This window comes from Psittacula echo (genome assembly GCF_963264785.1).
Source record: "Psittacula echo genome assembly, chromosome: 12".
Taxonomy (NCBI): Eukaryota; Metazoa; Chordata; class Aves; order Psittaciformes; family Psittacidae; genus Psittacula; species Psittacula echo.
In genome coordinates, this window is record NC_137747.1 from 12,305,081 (window position 1) to 12,326,103 (window position 21,023).

Consider the following 21,023-nt stretch of genomic DNA (forward strand, 5'->3'; position numbering starts at 1 on the left):
GACCTGTTTTCCCCTTCACCCTTTGAAGAGGGATGCTGTAGAAGAGGTTTGGCTCTGAGCACTGGAGCACGCTATGAGACCTGGGGGGGCACATGTTTTGTGGGAGAGTTTGACCACGGAGGAGGTGTGGACACTGGTCTGGATTCAAAGCACTGACCTGTATGTATGTGTTATGGAGGGGAAGAGGGGAGATGGGCAGGACACATCTGAGTGATTGAGTAAAGTGCTGTGTGAGCTTCAGTCCCATCTACCCTGGAACTCAGAAAAACTGGACAAGGAGGAACGAACAAGAAGAGAAAGGCTGAGAGACCTGGTGTAAGGGGGTTCCCATGACAAGCTGCATGCTGACTGCTGCAGCCCTCTACTTGCAGGACATGGCATGGATCAAAACCAGCTTGAATCTGGGTAGGCAGGGGAGGTGCTTGCACGCTCACATGCATCATGCTCGGGGTATTCACCGTTACCAGTCGCGTTATGCTCAGGCCAGTTGTCACGCTGTGCAGATCATCAGACCAGTGATGGAGACTGGTGATGGAGACTGGATGCTTTTGCAGTCAGGAGCAGGAGCTGTCGCATGCTCTCCCAGGGTGCCAGGTCAGTGTGAAGACACAGAGAGGTTGGGGCATCCTGGGGAAGGGGCTGATGTCTCTGGCACTGGAAAAGTGCTTGGATTACACCCCTTGCAGCTGGTTCAAGAAAAGGGTCTCATCCACATAGCACTTTAACCCCCTCACTCTGCAGCAACTTGCCAGCCTTTACATCGTGGTTTCCCAACGGAGAATGAGGAGACAAACCATTCTCTGGATCACTGAAGCTATGTATGCTTTGTGCCTCCTGCTTGCCATCACTTGTTTCCTGCAGGCAGCTTCCTTTCCCCTTCCCCTCTCTTAAAGCAGATGCACAGACATAGCACATGCACCAGCACCAACTCCTGGAAGTGACCCTGTACTCACAGCAGTTTATGGGGTAAAAGAGACACGACCGGACGTGACCACTCTGGGAGGACAGCTCACCCTACACCCTCTTCCTCAGCATGATCTTTAGAGTGAGAACTCAAATTGTCCAAACTGAGACAGCACTTCTCCCCCAGTTAGCAAACGCTCTTGCTCTCACCCAGCATGGGAAAAAATGTCTTTATTGGATTAGGCTTAGTTCTGCCTCCTCTCCTACAAAAAGCTGACTCATTAGCATAACATCTCTGACTCATTTGGTGACACAACTGCTCTCCCATTATCTGGTCAGTGATGGTTCTGGATTGTGCAGGGTTTGGATCCTGCCTCTGCTATTTGCAGAGCTCTGAATCCATTGCACAGGGTAGTGGGGATTCACTGGGATGATGGGTTTTCTTCGTCTTTGCTTTACAGATGGATGGAAGATGTCAGGCCATGTTTCTCCTTTTGAATACCAGGTAGAGATGACAGCAGCACTTCAATTCAGCTTGTCTTGCTCAGCGTGCCAGGACAGGGTTTAGCCTCGTGCTTTCCTCACACTGTTGCTCACTGCTGTTCTGAATGGGCTGCAAGGAGAGAAGGGCAGGACGAAGGTACATCATTTTCCTTGCACCTCAAAGATTTGTGATTAGGAAATGGAGTGGGGGGCCGATCTGTGACCCAGCTGAGCAGCCAGGCTCAGTGCTAGGAAGACACCAAGGATCAGTGAGAAAGAACATCTTCTGAAGCAGCAACCACCCCAACATGCATGGAACGAAAGCTTTTGCTCAGAATCAGCCTCTAAAAAGCAGTGTGTGAGTGTGTGAGCTGTACCTGGTTACTGTAGTCTGGCATCCTCCACATCTGTGTAATGGCTGTTCTCCTGAAGGGAAAAGGGAACCAGAAACAGTAAATCACCACATGTCCCTCTTGCCCTGCCTGAGACACTGATACCACCACACACGTGGTGACCAGCTGGTACCATGGTGTGGCAGAGCAGTGAGCCGCTGCTCAGAGCTACAGAACACACCTGATGTGCTGGACACTGGGTGCTGTGGCTGTGGCTTCTGGCAGACAGCCCTGGGATGTGTGATTCCCTCTTGCAGTCTGCAGTCTGGCTTCTCCTGAGCCTCAAAGGGACTGGGATGAAATTAAGCCCAGCTTCCCTTGTGTAAAGCCAGGTGTCTGATCTGGGCTACACCAGAGTCTGCATCTCCAGCGGGCACGTCTCAGGAGAAGTCCTGAGCCTGTGTCATACACTGCCATGGTTAGACTGGATGCCTAATGAAGACAGGTTAAGTCCATGCTCAGCACTTTCATAAAGGTTACTGCGTGTGCTTGCACAGCTCACACCTTGTTGTAGCTCTGTGAGAAGTTAATCTGGGACCTAGGACACACCAGGGAACAGGCATTCCCACATCACTGGAACTGACCAATGATGCTAAGGGGTAGCCAGTTTGCAATGGCAAATCATGCACAGTGTAATGACTGCTGCTGAACACAGAAGCTGGTCCCAGTCTGCAGCAGAAATCATCATCTAGAATGACAACATTCATAATCTTTATCACTTCAAAGGCCACAATAACCGTGCTGATGTGCTGAACCACCCCCCATGCAACAGTGGCTTTGAAAGCACAGCATGTGAAGTCCCCCTCCTGGAGCCATCCTGCAATGCATCATCATTAAAAGAATCAGGTGCTCAGCAGTAGGATTTTATCTGCTGAACAAGCCAAATTTTGTGATGAGTATTTTAGAGATGGAAATGAATCCGGATGCCTGCAGGGGATGACAGGTAATCTGAAAGGGAAGGCAAGGGAGCCCAGCCTCAACCCTGGTAGCAGCAGCCTGGTTTACAGGGCACTGAGGGAGATAAATCGATTTTTACAGACAGGGAGACCAAGAGGGTCTTTTCTGAGACCCTGCAGAAAAAGCTTCAGGACTGCAATGCATGCAGAAGGAAAAGCTGGATACCAGGCTTAAAGGAGCTGTGGATGGAGCCTCCCAAGAGAAGGAAGTCTGGAGGCTTCTGACTGCTGGCAACAGAATAAAGGCTCCTTCTGTGTAATGACAGAGCAGGCAGCGCCCTGCAACAGGCTCTTCTGGAAAGCCAGGTGAGGTGGCATGTGCATGTGCTCCGGGAAAAGGAATAGCCCACATCATAGGGATTTGCCTTGGAAAAGTGGGTGAGGATGAGGGGCCAGGCATCATGGCAGGTATCTGCTACAGACCATAGGATACGAAGTCTCCTCAGGAAGGCTGGAGGAAGCCTCCTGATCACAGGCCCCTGGACTCCTGAGGGACATCAACCACCCTGGCAAGGTATGGGAGGCAGCAGGGCTGGGTGCAGCGACCCAGATTTCTGGAAGGTGTCGGGAATAACTTCTAGACACAGCGACTGAGCAGCTCTACAGGGGAGATGTTCTTCTGGACTGCCGCTCATGGCCAAGGAGGAACTGGTCGAAGGTGTGAAGATGGAGTGACCATGAGGCTGTGAAGTTGAGTATTGTGAAAGAAGTGACCAAGATAAAGAACAGAATCAAACCCCTGAACTAAAGAGAGCAGATTTTGGGTAGTTCAGGGATCTGTGTAGCAAAAGCCCCTGGGACACTGCTCTGGAAGCAAAGGAGACCAGGTCTGAAACGCTTCCCCTCACCCAGCTGGGGCTAGCAGCACAGTGAAACAGCACCCTGCTTAGCCATAGCATTTTCACATGAGCTGAGGTGAACTCCCCTACAAGCAGGGATGCTCAGGCCTGCTGGTCCCCGAGAGACATCCTCCAGTTGCCTACGGGGTATGGGTGGGACCTTAGACCAAGTCCAATTGGATATTCCCCAGCTGTCACCATGGGGAAGAGGTTCAAGGCAGGGAATTCTGTGCTGGGTGCAGCCCAAGTGTTGGCAGGTCTGGTTCCTGCCTTGCACAAACTGTCCCCTTCTTGCTTGTGCTGGACTTGGGTCCAGGCAGAAGAAAATTAATCCTATTGTGTGAGAACCCAGCCCCAAGCCCCCCAAAATGGCCTGGCTGGAGGCTGGGCTGATAAATGGCCAGAACTACATGAAGACAGTACAACATAGGACTAGGAATCAACCACTTCACACTATAAGTATCTGCAGCCACGAGGGCCTGTTGAGCTCCCCCTCCTCAGCATTGGGCAGGGATCTCCACTTTGGCAGGACACCTCTAAAGTTTACCCCTCAGGTATGACAGATCCCTTACCTGACACCTGGCATCGATGGGTTGGTAAATGACATTTTTTGCATGCATGCAACATTTAAGACACATATAATAAGTTTACACAATAATCTTTGTATTCCATACTGTAAGTGTGGTAAATAGTAGAGTATTGACTGCCAGTCCAACTGTACTTATTAAGTATTTTACATACCTAAATTTACTGATTACATCTCAATAAACTGACTACTAGGTCAGATCTGTCTGACCTGTCTCTTCTCCTATGATGCAAGGGTAGATAATGTTTTTATGGAGTGGTGTGAGCACCATGTCCATGAACAGCTGTGTGTAAGCCAAAGAGATGTGGGATAAAAGAGTCGCTCCCCTGGAACTGGGAAGACTTTAGATCTGTTCAGTGTTGTAAGGTCAGGAGCAGAATATAAAGGATGGCTTTTGTGAGCCACCTTGCAATGTTTAAGGGAACATCCCTGCAGACGAACTGCACACATTAAGCATGCTGAGCACATGTGAGCCTGTCTGATGTTGGCAGTAAAATGTTTCTGATCTCAACACCACTTTAGGACCAGAGAGTTACAGAAAATAGTTGAAAGGGAGCTGAAATAGTCATCTTGTTCATCTATTCTTAATGAAGACCACTCTTCTTAAATCATTGCCAGCAGATGTCTGTCCACTCTGTTTCCTTATCCCACTGATAAAAAAATCCACATTTTTTTGTTGACAGGCTGTGTGTTATCATGATTAATATCCGCAAGTTTCCCCTGATTGCTACCATTTGTTCCCCTTGATGTAATTCAAACCTGGCCTTCCTTTTCCTAAGTGAAACAGAGATGGAGGCCAGCTTTTGCCTTTCCTCTTTATAGCATCTGTCACGATGTCTCCCCTTAATTAGCTCTTTTCAAATTTAGAGGTCATGGACTTCAGCTGTGAGGCACCAGAAGAGCTGAAACACCACGTTCAGAGCCCATCATGACTAAGGTGAGGCAGAGCAGAAAAAAAAAGCTGGGAAGTGTTTTGAGTTAGAGAAGCTTTTAGGCCACAGGAGGAAGGCTGTGTATGTCAATGTGGGGTGGTCACCTCAGCGATGCTGAGCTTCATCCTCACTTCTGCTGCCACAAGCGAGGAAGCAGAAGGAAGGGAAGGGGAATGCACAGAGCTGTTGCAGGGGACACTCAGCACAGGCTCAGAGGCTGCCTGGACATCCCCAGACCTCAGCAGGAGAGCTGTGCCAACCAGCTCAGCTTCCCAGGGCTGCAGTCCTGCAGAATAGGCATGAGGCTGCGCTGCCCTTCCACCCCAGCACCGTGATGCTCTTTGCCTGGGTCTGGAGCTGATCTATTCTCAGAGGAGTCTTAAAGGGTTCACTGGGAATGTCCTTATTCAGGGCAGAACTAATGCCAATGGAATTGATGTGTGCATGACACCAGGCCAGCCACGCTTGAGTGCTGCCCTCCCTGTGATGTACAGCTCCATGCACAGCAGCTGTGGCTTGCTCAGACCTCACAACTAGGTTTATGCCATTTGGTGTCCGTCCAGTCAACAGAGCATTGCAAATGCACATTGTTAGGAAAGTGCAGTTAGTGTAACACCGCCTGTCTGCTGTATGTTCCAATCCATCTGAAAATTACTTGGGATCAGAACAACTTGTTTTAATCATCGATTAATAATAGTGAAATCAAGGATAAATGTGGTCTGAATTTCAAGAGCCAACCATGTTTCTTCAGCATCTCCACATGCATCTGCTAGGTCCTTGCTTTTCCAAGCAGCAGAATGGTTTGAAAGAACAAGCTGTCAACAATCACGGGATTTAAACACAACAATTTCTCTTGAATGAAAAACTATTTTTCTGGGGATTTAGTAAGCGCCAGTGAAACTGTGTCTATTACTTAACTCCTCTATCTGGGGAGGAGTGTGTTATCCCAACTCACCAGTTCATCTTCACACTCATCCCGTGCTAGACCTTCTTCCTCGCCCTCGTCCCCATTCAGCGGCTCCTCCGTGTTGGCCTCTGCCTCTGACGCTGTGTCTTCCTGCGAGACTTCGCTTTTGCTGCTCTCCACCTTCTTCCGTACCTCTGTGAGAGCAAGAGCCAAGCCACCCGGCTCAGGGCTGGGGAAGCCTGATGACACTAACCCAGTGGGAACCCAGGTTCAGTTGGGAGGGGAGTAATGCATCTATTTTATTTCTGGTTTTTCTGCATTGGGAAGTCTTGCTGATTTTGAGGAAGCTGCCCAAAAGTAACCCTGGAGAGGTCAGAGCAAGTCATTGTTCTGCATCCCTCCGATGTGGGTGTGGGAAGCAGATAGAACAGAATAGAACAGAACAGAACAAAAAAGCAAACTGAAAAAATACAAATTATATGACAAAAGAAAAAAAATATCTCACCGTTTTAAAACCCAATTCCGTAATTTGGGAAATTCTAGCCTGTACTTTTGGTCTGTGATCGTACCCTGGTACGTGGGGTTCCACACTTCACCGTCAGAGCCTTGAGGATGCTCTAAGCCACGATGGTGGCCAGCTCTGCAGGGTGATTCCTTGCACTCTTTGGCTGTTCTTAAACTGGCCCTCAGGCACCCACATGCACCCAACTGACCTGTGGACACCTTCTGTTCTTCAGCGATCTGCTCCAGTCGGCCCAGGAGAGCATCAATGTTGGATTTGATCTGGGTCAGCTCAGTTTTGATTGTTTGCAGCTCGCTGCACTTCACTTGGAGAAATGAAGGGAAAAAAAGGCATTTAGAACTCTGCAAAGCACCCAAAGTGCCTACCTCACCCCTCTGCCAGCCCCAAGACACCTCACTGAGCAGGTTAAAAACTCAACTAGAAACCCTATGCTTGAAATACGCTCCCCGCATCCCTGGAGTCCGTGTGTGGTGATGCCTGTGTGTATCTGAGCTTGCCTATGCTGGAAGGAGCCATGGTGAGGGGTGTGCCGGGCACACAGCTAACAGAGGCATGGAGCAGCAATGTGCTCTCCTCCATCGCCACCCCTTGCTGCCCTGCTCCCTGTTAGGGCACTGGCAGGGATAGTTGGTCCTTTGCACCCCAAAAAGCCTGTGTGTTCAAGTCCTCACTTGGGCTGTTGCTTCTAGATGTTTTGGGGGTTTCCAAGGTTTTCCTTGGGAGCACCTGGCCCTGTGCGTGGATGCCTGGGGATGGGAGGTCCGTATGCTCACAATCTCCACACGCACATACTCACACTTCAGCTTGGCCGAGCTGTTGGCGATGGCAGCCGACCTGGCGAAGAGCTTGACGGGGAGCGTGGCCTTCACGCGCCGCACAAGCGGGATGGTGACCCGCGGCCGCTTCACAGGGACCACCCTGGGCACCGGGGAGACTCGGCCCCGGTACTCGAAGAGCCTGGAGTGGGATGGGAGCATGGGGGGGAGGAGGTTGAAGAACCCTGCAGCACCTCCAGCAGCGCCCTGTGCCGGTGACTGGGTGGCACAACCGGAGCCCAAGTGGTGCTGGTGGTGAGCTAGGGCACAGCCTGGCCATAGGACCCCACTGCCCTGGGCTGGACCACCCTCCACCCCACCTAGCTGCAGGGAAGATCCTGCCCCATAGGAAACCCCTTTGGCTGACGCCTCCCCTGCTCACCTGTCGTAGAAGTCGTCCCTGTAATAGTCATAGTCAAAGTCGTAACCACTGCAGAGACAGAGGCAGGATAGCACAGGTTAATTACTGCTGGCACAGGTTAATTACTGTTGGCAATTTATCATTATTATTCCCCTCACTGCCTGCTGAGCCTCCCGGGTCCTTTATTTATTCCCCCTTCATAGGGGAGTACCAGTCCTTCCAGCTGGCTGGAGGTGGGCTCAGCCCAGGACAAAGATACGGGTCTTGAGCAAGCTGCTCTAGTGGAAGGTGTCCCTGCCTGTGGCAGGGGTTGGAGCTGGATGAGCTTTAAGGTCCCTTCCAACACAAACCACTCTGTGATTCGGGGCAGCTGAACACACTGGACAGGGTGATGTTGGCAGCAAAGTGTTAACCTGGTTATCTCAAGGCAGAGCAACACATGTGGAGTGGATTAAAACCTACGAACTTGGTGGGGAGAAATGCCCACAAGCTGCAGGCCTGGGAAGCAGGGACCAGCCCTCCATCCCCGGCCAGCCACACAGAGGTATTGAAAGCCCAGCTAAGGGGTTGTGTCTGTACAGTGTCATCTGAAATGTTCTCATGGCATTGCTGACATCCCTTCATCCTGCCTTTAGTACAGCAGGACCGTGTCAGGCAGACACTGCTCTGCTGTCATCCTCATATGGTTTGTTTTTCATGCAATATAGAATTGTTGAGGGAGATGTCAGGAAGAAGAGAGTATTTATTAATTTAACATCTCTGCTAGTGAAGATGTTTAAACCCAGCAAGACATTGCCTACATCCTCTTTTCTTAAGCTTTAACTGCATTTTACCCCAAAGTTGGAGCAATGCATTCCCCACGCCTTGGAGACCCAGCAATAGCTTTCTCTCTTGTGGCAGCTGGTTCTTCATGAGGCAACACAAACCAGGTGGTTAGAGTGGGTAATCCCAGCTCTTCAGAGACAAGACCTGCTCTGGTGCTGCCTGATGGCCTGTCACACTCAGCAGTGCAAAGAGCAGCACTGCTGAACGTACCAGCCACCCCCAGCTGAACACAGCATCTGGTTCCCTTGTGTGCTTCTGGCTGAATTAATGCTGGTGAGATAAGACGTTATGCTGATGCTCCCTCCTCTCCGAACAAAGAGAATGGTTATTGCAGGCCTTGAAAGCAAAGAGTCTGTCCAGCATCATGAAACCACTTGAAGTGGCGTATTAAAAATAAAAGAAGAAAATCTAATAGGAAGAAAGAAAGATTGATAGGGAGAAGGAAGGACTCTGAGCCAGAACAAACCGGGGCATGGGGAGAGGGAAGGATGAGCACTCAAGTATGTAGCTGAGAGTAAACCTGGTGTCCTGCATCTTCGGCAAGAAGTGACGGAAAGACTGTGAGGCTGCTCAGGATGGCCGGTGGGAAGCATGGTTTGGACCAGAAATTCCAGGCTTGACCCAGGGCGCCTGTCCTGGCTCTGCTGGCACTGGGCTTCCCATCCGACGTTGTTTCAGTAATGCTGGTTTCTTCCATGTATTTTTCCTATGGTCCTTGGGTGCTCCTTGGGTTCCCCAGCAGCCCATGGCAGCACGTGGAGGGTCAGCCTATGCCTCGTGGGTACCTGAAGCACACTTTGGATGGTTGGAGACGCCAACCAGGTGTCCTCTGGGGCTGAAGACAGTGCAAGGGGTCCAGGGTAACAAATCAGCACTTGCACCTACTGCCTCTTGTGGGGTTTGCTGCCACCACCATGCACTGCCACGGTGACTTTAAGAGTGGTGGTGGTAGGATGTGACTATGGAGGCATTATCACCATAAGCCTTCCAATTTCAGTTCCATGATGGGTACGAGCCATTTTGCTGACAGTCGCAGCATAGATCTGAGTTTCAACATCATTTCAGCCCTGGAATCCTCCCCTTCTGATCTGACTCACAGACAATGTTTCTGCTGAGCTCACAGGAGAGAAATTAATATCCTGGCAGCCTTCTGTCCCAATCACTGCACGATCTGCAGTTTTTCCCTTGTGTGCTTTTCTAAATCGAAAGGGAAAGAGAATTCCAGCTCTTGCTGGAATATCACCAGCCTGTTTGTGCGGCAGAGGAGATGGGCAGTATGGAACGAAGGTATTTTCATGGAGATCTTAATAACTGCTAGCTTGATTTTTGTTCTAACCTGGGCTGAAACATGGAAATACAGAAATTCTCCAAAAACACAGCTCTCCTCAACCTGCCAATCTATTTTGATCACCGTGAACACAGAACACAACCAAAATAGGAAGTAATTTCAACGGAATTAGGGTGTTTCTGCACTGTCAGACTTCCCCTCTTCATTTGTTTTTTTGCCATTAGATGCAACTTAAATGAAATCGCTGCTATTTTGTAATACCTGACAGGCTCTGGGGAACCGCTTCTGGGTACTTCCAGCAGTGCCCTGGAGCCAATGTTCTCTGTAGCCACATTCAAGAGGAAACAGTGGCATCAGTCTGCAGCTCCCAGACAGACTCCAAGTGGGACGAAACAATGTCCTTATCCATGGCAAGAATTCTCTCCGCGGGCTGTTGCTCTTGCTGGGAAGTTTGCCGTGGCTTGGAGACCATGAGGCAGCTTTAGACTGTTTGCTCATAAACAGCATGAAGCTTTGGGGCATTTGGCAGAATCCTGACATGCCCGGACTCCTTTTTTCTCACCCTATTCACACTCCTGGTCTGAGCTGCTTTTCTTCTGAGCCAGCTCCCTGGTGAGAGCCCCTCTGGTAGAGCTGTGGGCACTGCGGGCTCAGCACACGGCTGGCTCCTTGGGGAGCCAGGGATGGAGAGGAGCTGCAGTCCAACCCCATCGCATGGCCATTGCCCTGCTGCTGTCAGCACTGTCCCAGGCAAAGCCTTGCATTTAGAAACAAGGAATGAAGACCTGAATGGGGTGGGCACCCTCCATCTCCAGCACTGACCCTGCCCTGTGCCATTTGGGCACCTCAGCCTCACTGCTGGGCTTGACTCCAGCACCAACAGGATGAAGCCTGGCCTCAGGTACTGTAGATCCAACCTGGTGTGGGCTAGAGAAGGATAGAGAAGCCTAAAACCCCGTGTGAAGTCCTCAGCCTTTTTCAAGACTAGTCAAAACAGAAGTTTGGGATATGAAGTCGTTACTAAACACTGTAAATATTACGCTGTTTGCAGAGGGATGTATGAGCAAAGCTGGGCAGCCTTGTGTTTTCTTGATGGAAGTTGCTACTGGCGCAGTTTCGCAGCTTCCCAGTGGAGTTGGCTTACAACATGCCTCATCTGCAGGGCGGTGGGTCCAAGAGCATCTACTAATATTTGTGGATGAAAAGCATAAGGGTGCATGTGGGACTCCTGCCTTAGCCCCCAATCCTCAGAAGACGCTTGCATCCATTTCAAAAGGAATTAGGGGCATAATTATCCTGGAAAGACTTCCCCAAACCAGTGGGATTCATCTCATTTGGCTTCAGACACTGGGAATGTAAAGAGATAAATTCATGCCAGGGGAGAAAGAGGCAGTTGCAGGTCATCGTACATCACACCTAAAGGCAAACATCTAAAACACTGTCAGGTGAAGAATGTTTTCATCCAGCAAGCATAAGGGGAGTGTAGACGACCAGACCATGTAAAAGCCTTGACAGCACAGAGGGCTGAACTCACGTGAGATGAATCCACCCTTACATTAGTGTGACCTGGGACTGCAAATCCTCTGATCTCAGCCTCTGGAAGCACTGCTAACCATGCTAACCATGAGACAGCCCTCAAGGAAGGCAGCAGGTTGAAACAAGGGATTTTTGGGAGCCTGTGACGGTATGACCCTGCTGTAACATGCCGGTCAGGCCAAGGCTTGATGATACAAGGGAGGCAGTGGAAGGATGCTTTTACCAGTATCCTTGGAAGTCAGGCATTGAGCAAAGTCAGGTCTTCCAATATGTATGCAGGAAAACACCCGAGTGAAAGTGAATGCCCTAATGTGGGTGATTTATCTGGACATCGTGTGCCTGATAATTTCACTGCGCACAGGATAAACCTTCCTGAGAATGATGGATCACGTGTCAGTGACCTGGCAGGTCTTCCTTGGTGCACAGGAATCATTTTTGCTGGTTTTCAATCAGTGGGTGACACTGCACCCTTTAAAAATCAAGCAGGGACAATCAGAGTGAGAGGCAGCAGAAGGCTGTAAGGCTGCGGCAAGTAACATGATGCTTCCACCTCCTGATGCATTTCTTCTGCTTTGTTTTTTTTTAGTAGTTGTATAACATTGATTAATGACTCACAAAGGTTCAAAATCCAAACTTTCATAACTGAAAGGCAATTGTGTGCATGTGCTGCCTTTACATGACATTTGTGGTGCCATTTCTGAGCATTTACCTGAAGAGCAAACTTACATTTGAGCTGATAATCACAAGTAACACGTTGTGCTCAGCTCAACATCCTTCTACTAACAGTTGCACAACCTTCATTATTGCAGCAGTAGAAATAATACCTGTTGGAAAGCTACTTAGAAACTATGGCATTGATCAAACAGTGATCAATTTTCTGTTCTTGTGTATCCGATGTGAGATTCCTTCCTGCAAATAGTGTGGAGTCCTGCATCTGGGCAGGAACAACCCCAGGTTCCAGTATAGGTTGGGGAACGACCTGTTAGAGAGCAGTGCAGGGGAGAGGGACCTGGGGGTCCTAGTGGATGGCAGGATGACCATGAGCCAGCACTGTGCCCTTGTGGCCAAGAAGGCCAATGGCATCCTGGGGTGCATTAGAAGGGGGGTGGTCAGTAGGTCGAGAGAGGTCCTCCTTCCCCTCTACTCTGCCCTGGTGAGACCGCATCTGGAATATTGTGTCCAGTTCTGGGCCCCTCAGTTCAAGAAGGACAGGGACCTGCTGGAGAGAGTCCAGCGCAGGGCGACAAAGATGATTAAGGGAGTGGAGCATCTCCCTTATGAGGAAAGGCTGAGGGAGCTGGGTCTCTATAGTTTGGAGGAGACTGAGGGGTGACCTTATTAGTGTATATAAATATATAAAGGGGGAGTGTCACGAGGATGGAGCCAGGCTCTTCTCAGTGGCAAACAATGATAGGACAAGGGGTAATGGGTACAAACTGGAACACAAGAGGTTCCACTTAAACTTGAGAAGAAACTTCTTCTCAGTGAGGGTGACAGAACACTGGAACAGGCTGCCCAGGGAGGTTGTGGAGTCTCCTTCTCTGGAGACATTCAAAACCCGCCTGGACACATTCCTGTGTAACCTTATCTAGGTGTTCCTGCTCTGGCAGGGGGATTGGACTAGATGATCTATTGAGGTCCCTTCCAATCTCTAGCATACTGTGATAGCCAAGATTGTGGGAAACTGGGAGAGAGATGTGGGAAGGGAGTCTGGCATTTCCAAGATGTCAGGGCTGCAGTGGGGCTGGGACAGCATGCACATCCTTACTGCCACGGTTGGGTCTGCGGGGTTTGGGTATCATTGCCCACCTCCTCCTCAGCCCTGTGGCTGTTTCTCAGCCCTATCTGTGTGGATTTGGCATTGGGGCTTGCCGAGGTGTCACTGCTCCCAGCACCACTGCTGAGACATGGATCTGTTTGGAGATGGGCTGACACCAGCTTTCTGCAGGGATCGTAATGGGAATAACAAGGGACATGAACGCCACCTGAGCTGGAAGGAGGAGATCATCCACTTGCATCTGTAGGCTGTGAAAGTAAGTCAGCAGTGGTTTGTGTCTGTCACCATTCCAGAGACAGTTCCTCAGGACACCAAGCTGTCAGACACTCAGTTGCTCTCACAGTTCTTGCTTAGGTTGTCCTCATTGTCCTTTTGGCTACAGAGCAACATTAGTACCAGCATTATGGGGAAGGGCAGAGATTTGTACTTCCAAAGGTCACCTGCAGTGCTGGCAGCCCCCACTGCCCTGGGGCCACCTTCCCTTCCCAGCTCACAGCAACAAGCAGCCAGCTCGAAGCACAGGAAGATCATTGGCAGTGACCTGAATGCAGCACGAAGTGCCCCAGGAAATCCTGTCCAGACATTTGCTATGCAGGAAAAAAAGAAGTTGCCTGAAGGTAAGAGGCTTTGAGACACAGTATGTGAATACCTGGGGGGCATGGTCAAAATACAAGTTCATTTTCCAGCCATCCTCACTAACTCATCCGCACTATCTCCAGGTATGTCTGTGCTCAGCAGCGGTGGCTGTGGTACCAGGCAGGAGCACCCAGGGGACTTCCCACGTGCAAAGGGATGCTCTGGCAAATGCCAGAGGCAGAGGGAGGGTGGCCCTGGAGATGCAGAGGGAGCAAGGGACAGCAGTGATGACAGCAAGGTTTGCTATTAACTGAAGGTGTCTCGTGTGGAGAGACCTATGAAAATATATGATGGCATGAACCTGAGTGTATGTTTTAGCTGTTGGAGGTAATGGGAGGCTACATCCCTAAGGACTTCTATTAAACACCTAGATACACCCTTGGGCTGGTGGATCAAATAAGACTGTCCAGATTGTTGCTTCCTCTATGACCAAAATGCGATTGCCCTTCCCCTTGACTCTCTCGTACAGACTTGGAGTGAGGCAAAGTAAAACCCAGCCTCTGAAGAAAAGAATCTTATGTGCTTTAACACAGCATCTCTGTAAATTATAGTGCTGTGATTCTTAAGTCTAACATTTAGGAAAATTTATGATGATTAGGGATGCTATCACCATGGCTCACTGCAAACCTGGATTCCCTGCTGCCCGGAAGATATTATAAGTTCTGTTGGTCCAGATGGCAAAGTTTCAATCTGACAGCCAATCTGGGATGAAATACTGCTTAAACTCAGAATAGCGTAGTCCTCTGGCCTGTATTTTAGCATATTTGTCTTTGTGGGAGGCAGCAAATGAGAGATGTTTGCATTTTTTCATCTACACGGCAGCCTGGAAGTCTGAAATATTGGTCATTCCAGCAGAAATGGATTAGCAATCAAGGCACGGATGAATAGTGAACGAAATGCTCTTTGCTGCAAGATGTACGGAATGAATTGATTTGCGTTATGCCTAACAGCACGAAGTAAGCGGTATATGTGCAGCTAAATAGAAAGATTTGTGTCATCTCTGTTTCCATGGATCAGCATGGGTAATGCAGAGTCAAGCGGCCTCCTCTGTGAATCCAGAGGGCCAAGCTCTGGCGAGGGTCCAAGCTGGCCCAGGGTGGGAGGAAAACTTTGCCTGGTGAAAGCTGCAAAGGAAGAGCTCAGCTGAGAGCTCTGTGGAAGGTCTCACAGATGTGGGTGGTGGTGGGAGGTGGCTGTAGCTCTGGCGGGTATCTATGCCAGAAGAGCATTGCCACCACTGAGGTTTGCCGTTCTGTGGCCAGGCTGAGTCTGAATCATAGGGGTTTTTCATTTCTGTTTATCCCTCTCACATTCTTTTTCTTTTAGTAGAAAACCCTCCTGTTCTCCCACGATTTCCTTTCTTATTACATCCGCCAGCAACACTAAGACCAATTTTAGTCTTTTCTTCGCAATGGCGCGCCTTCTAAATCCTGACTCAGTGCCCCAGCCTCCACTGAGACTGGCTAAAAAATAATGAGAATTCATAAATAAAACACATTTTGGGATCTTATTATTTGGTTCTGCAGGGTGCTTTCCAAATACCTTTGCAAGTTTTCCCTTCTGCAACCACAGGAGCAAGAACTTCACAACTTTCTCCCGTATTCCCATGACTCCAGACTCTGGGCTTAAAGGAGAATCTTCACTTCTTATGAAAAATCTTGGTATCAAGTCTCTAGAGCTGGCAACAGCGGCACTGAAAGCTCACTCTGACATCTGTAACATGCCACATCTCCCACAGACCTAGTCCACATCTCACTTGTGCCTCCCATTCCCTTGATCCCTTGGTCACTGCTCCAACGCACATCCTCCCTTGGGGCTTTCGCTGGCCACCTCCTCAGTCCAGTTCCATTTGCTGCCCCCACGGCTCCCCACTTTCTTTCTTCTTTCCCTTTCCCTGCTGGTTTTCTCTTGCCCCTTTCTCCAGCATCTTTCCCCGATTATCCCTGCTCCCTGTTCTCCCCTAATACCCAGCATGTGCCACTGTGCCCCACTCCTACTCCCAGCTGCGGAAGCTGGGGCTGGAGGGGAGCACTCCTCATTACACCTCTTTCATGACCTCTGATGTGGTTAAAGCAGGTGCTATCTGCCTTCCTCCAGTGACCTCCAGGTCCAACACAGTTGACAGGCTGCACCATGCTCAGGCAGAGTCCCACAGCACCACAAGTGTTGGCCAACCTTGGCTCTGCTGTTGACACCTCTTGTGGCTCCCCTCCCTACAGCCTAGCACTGAGGGGCATTGCAAAGGCCCAGAAGCCCATGGAGGGCAAAGATCTGAACGCGCAGCAGTGGCCTGGGGGGGAATGAAAATCAGCCCCAGCCAGAAGACAAACACCAGCCCTGAGACCTCACCACAGGAGGTGGCGCGATGGAGACCTACCTGTACAGTGCGGATGCTGCTCTCTTCAGCCCTTTAGGTCTGTTGGGTTTGGGTTCCCCGGCCATGTTGATATCTGCAATGAATGGACACACAGCTGTGACATGGCACATCCATGCTCACCGGCAGCTATACCTGACCATGGAGCAAGGGACGCTGTGCATAGCCCTGCCGTCAGCAGAAACGAACCCCTCCACACCTCCAATCATATTTCCACCCGCTTTTAGGATGTTCGGGGCCTGGATGGAGCCCCACAAAAAGGCAAATACATTATTGCACTTGTCAAACCTCTCTTTTACTTTAGAAAGCCATTTATACTTTAAATCAAAGCCCTGCACATGGTCTAACCCAAGCACACAAATTCAGGACAGGCTTTCAGGAGAACTCGGTGCTGTAAGACACGGACAATATATGAAACTGCTGCATGCTGTTAACTGCTAACAATTTATCCTCTGCTCCTTCTAAGACAAACCTGAATGCTGAGCATGAGCCAGCCGGGTATCACTGTGGTCTGGGCTGTGTTAAAAGCTGCACAGGGTGCAGGCACACGCCTGCAGCCACCCCAGCTGATCTCGGAGGAGCATCTTCTACCAGAGGAGGTGAGAATGAGCTCTTCTAATCTGCTGAGGAAATTTCTCTCCTTGGTCTCAGTGCCTTTGACGTGAGAATAATGTGATACAGCCAATTTCATGGAGGCTGCTGAGAGCCTGGCGATCTAACGCTGAGTGTGGCCCCAGAACCACAGTGAGGTGAGCTATGGGGAGCATGAGGCCTCACCTCTTCATTTCTTGGCCCAGGAGTGAGCAAATTGCCTGCTGGCTTCTGTAATGAGCTGTAAACTTTTCCTGTTCTGCAGGACCTTTCTTTCTAGATAGGTGTCAGACCTCCGGACGCGCTGGATCTTAGCCAAGCAAGATGGGATTTCCTGATGTAAACCAAAAGCACCACTTGCATGGGGTTGGACATAAGGTCCCCCACAGCACCAAGCCTTGTGCTAAGCTGGTGGCACAAGTCACAGTTCCTGAGGTGCAGGTGGATTTGAAGTTCTGTACAGAATCCCAGACTGGTCTGGGTTGGAAGGGACCTTAAAGCTCATCCAGTTCCAAACTCTGCCACGGGCAGGGACACCTTCCACTAGAGCAGGTTGCTCTGCGGCTTGGGGTTCATGGATCTGTGACTGCAAACTGGGGTATTCATAAGCTTGCCTAACAAGTGTGGTATTAGGGTGTTGCTCAGCTCTTACATTGAATGTTCCTCTGGAAGAAGATTCAGATCAGCATGTGCATTTTCTTTGTTGCCTTTTGTCCTCCGTCCTCCCATACTCAGCTGCTAAGGGGAATGCAGAAGAGCACTGAGCCTGAACGCTAGCAAGGACGTACATGGCCATGGGACAGGTCCAATGGATAACTGCTGCCAGTGTGAACATTATGCATTTGGTTCCTTTTCTGAGTCTGCTGAGCAAGGCAATGCTTCTGGCAATGCTGTTCGCTACAGAGAGGAATAAACTCTTCCATGGTGAAATTCTTCCATGGTGTATCCCAGAACACATCCCTCCTGTGCCCCAGTTCCCTTGTCGTGAACCCTTTTTGCTGTCAGTGTGCATCCTGCCAGCTGCCAGTCACTTTTCTTGCAAACTGGATTGCTAATGACAGCCCCATGCTCATTAACACCCTTCAAGTGACACATAATGAAAGCCCAGTGGTGGACAATGACAATTAGCTCCATGTTCTGGTACCAATTACTACTGTGGAGCCTGCATTGGTGCATGCAGACAGCCCTACAGCGGTGATGGGCAGTCAGGTTCTTCAGGATTCCCTTGATAGTGAACAAGGAGAGACAAAAGCTCACCATGCACACCAGTTTGGACAGATTTTGCATTATTCCCATTCTGCAACACAGAACCTACCTGCCCAGCTCAAGGCAGTATTTATCCCTTCTGCCCATATCCTGGCATCCTTGCCCGCACTAAAGGGAGAGGTTGTGCTTTGTGTAGTCAACATGGCAGGGTGAGGTTATGGTGTGGATCCAGCTTCCAGTGCAGAGCTCCTCCACTGGAATGGTAATTGCCTCTTGCAATGACTGGAGTGTCTGGGAGCCTCTGGAGAAAGCACAGAGGTTGCCGGGACCTGCCTGGCAGAGCAGTCCATGTCCCAGCACAGGATGGGCTAAGCCATGGTTTCAAACACCTTCGTTTGGTGATGCATCCAGTATCTTGCTGATCAATTAAAATGTAAGACTGATTGTTTGCATGTATGGTAACAAAGGAGAAAAGAGAAAAAGATGGATGAAATGCTATTAGACTACTTAGCTTGAGAGCTGTCCTCAAGTGGGAGATGCAAGCTAGAAAGATACTGCGTGGTCCTTCATTCTGGTATGTGCTGGAAATTTCATCTGCAAATCACAGCACTCATGTCCCATGCAAAACTATGAGGTCTTCCCATTTCTTAAATGATGGTGCAAATTCTCCTTCCATGTGAAGAGCTGAGGCAGAAAAGGCAGCTCCACTCCAACTGTGCCATGCTGTTACATCTGATACAGCTGAGTCATTACAGCAAGTGCTTGCTGTGCCCAGTAGGTCTGGATTCAGACAGGGATGCTGTCCTGCTGGCACTGGGGACACATGGTCCTATGTGGTCATCACCTCCTCTTTTTCTAGGGAGGGACTTTCTACCTTGTTTTGTGCAAAGACATTTTCTAACTACACTGTTCAGCTCTTCTCTGCTGCGTCCTCCTGAAAGGGGAGTGTCTCTGTGGGCCGTGAACAGCAAAGGAAAGCCTGCTGAGCTCTTCTGTGGCAAGACTGGCCCATGAATGGAAGGCAGATGAAAGGGAGCTCAATTTGCACCTCATCCAGTACATGTATAGGACTCCCAGCTATAATATGGTCCTTTTGACTTGTTGGCAAGCCAGAACTCTGGGAGCAGCACTGCAAGTGAGAGGTTCCTATCATGGCAAACCTTTCATCTCTCTCTTCAGCTAAGTGCGCAAGTGTTGTCTGGCTCTTAGCTGCGTATCTTTTATCTGTCTGGAGCATCACAACGAACTCCTTTGCTCCCCAAGGCCCACTCTGTCATTATCTATGGACTCTGCGGACGTGGGCAACACCTGGGCTGGAAGTACCCCTGGCACACTGTGCTGGGCCTTGGTCTGCAGCTCCGCTCTCTGGACCATGAGAGAAGTGAAACAAGTTTTTCATGTTTGAGTAAGTCTTAAAGATCAGACCTAGCATGTGGCTTCTTATTTCAGCCTGCTGTGCCAGAAGCAGGGTGGGAATGGGCTGCAAATCGCTTTCCTGGGTGCCCAACAACCACTGCCTGCAGCAGGCTTGGAAATAACCATTTTTCATTACAAATACTGTCTCCAGTTCCAATTCTCAGCTCAGAGCTGGTGACAACAGCTTCCCAGCATATGACACTTGAGAGCAATCTGCAGAATAAGGATGCAGCTGGGAGCAGCTGGGGTGGTTCTGTTTGTTATTTCTCATCACACAGCAGTGCAGACAAGAGACTTTCATGTTTCTGAGGGGGTGAGTTATCTAACATCAGCTGGCTAGAGTTAGTCTGAGCTAGTTTGAGTTTGACTATCACCTCTCTAATTACAAATACTCATATATGCTGGGCAACTTATGGTCTCAGGGAGACCTTACTGCAGTATTTCAGTATATAAAGGAGGCTTATAATAAAGTTTAAGGGAGCCTTTACCAGGGCCTGTAATGATGAGGAGTAATGATTTTAAATGGAAAAAAGATAGGTTTAGGTTGGCTATAAGGATGGGGCTTTGAGCAACCTGGTCCAGTGACAGGGGGGTTGGACCAGGTGATCTTTGATGGTTCCTTACAATCTAAATCATTCTATGTTTCTGTCTCGACAGGCAAACGGCAGAAAGAGAGCCAGGAAATGTCTTTTCCCACCCTTGTTTCTCTGCACCATATCAAAGATAAGGACATGGGATGATTCAGAACTGTGTTTTAGCTTCCACAATCACAGCCCATAACATGAGGTTTTGGACAAGTGTCACAGCCCTGAGGATACTTTGTCTGAATGGCCATGACCAGCCTTGCTTCTGACCTATATCCACATGGGAGCCAGGAGCCTTCATCCCCTACCTACCCAAGCTGTTCTGTACTAGTGCTAGTCTCCAGCTCTGTCACAGCATGTCTTTGCCTTGCCGTGGACCCTGTTGATCCTGACCCATTGGCTGACTTCCCAGACCTGCCTTGTCACTATGGACCCACTCAGTCATCATTGGGTTGTGTTTGACCAATGTCACCATCATTGGATCTGACCCTGATCTGCAGATCGATGTCTCGGTTTTACTGTGGACTGGACATCCCTTGACCATCCCCTGAGGAGCAGCCAAGTCACATTGCCCTTGGACACCCAAAATAGCAGAAGAAATGACTTACCCAGCGTTTGGCCAGCAAGCACACGTCCGTTCTCACCCAGGACAGCAGCACGTGCGTGCCTCTCGTTGGAGTACTGTACAAAGGCATAGCCCTTGTGAACAGAGCAGCCCACCACTCGCCCGTACTTGGAGAAAATGGTCTCCACATCTGACTTCTTGACCACGGCTGTGTTGAGATTGCCGATGAAGACTCTGGAGTTGATGGACTTGGGGTCATTCTTGTTTGTGATGTTGCTCGTCTGCACCTTCAATGACATCTTGAACACCTGAATGAACAAACCAACAGTCAGGGAGGTGTGCAAGGGGATTGCTGGAGTCTTACACAGAGGGGTGAGGGATAGATCTCCCAGTAAGCCTGGAGCAAAGGAACCAGCTCCTCAACATCAGCAAGTCACAGCTGAGGGGGTCCCATCTCCAGAGAACCCCTGTGTATTGGGGAGGTGACTGTCACAGCTCGTGTTGGAAATCTATGTGTCAGGCTGACAC

At 49.8% G+C, this 21,023-nt stretch overlaps 1 protein-coding gene across 1 annotated transcript; it reads right to left on the reverse strand.

The window, feature by feature from the left end:
- Positions 1 to 1,427: 1,427 nt before the first annotated feature.
- RALY (RALY heterogeneous nuclear ribonucleoprotein) lies at positions 1,428 to 20,794 on the reverse strand (the record flags this gene model as incomplete). The annotated part of the gene is made up of 8 exons (XM_080627632.1): positions 1,428 to 1,516; positions 1,764 to 1,812; positions 6,047 to 6,192; positions 6,712 to 6,825; positions 7,318 to 7,478; positions 7,719 to 7,766; positions 16,137 to 16,209; positions 20,539 to 20,794. 7 exons carry the CDS (start codon positions 20,792 to 20,794, stop codon positions 1,768 to 1,770), a joined length of 843 nt encoding a protein of 280 aa, XP_080483758.1. The 3' UTR covers positions 1,428 to 1,516; positions 1,764 to 1,767.
- Between the last annotated feature and the right edge of the window lie 229 nt (positions 20,795 to 21,023).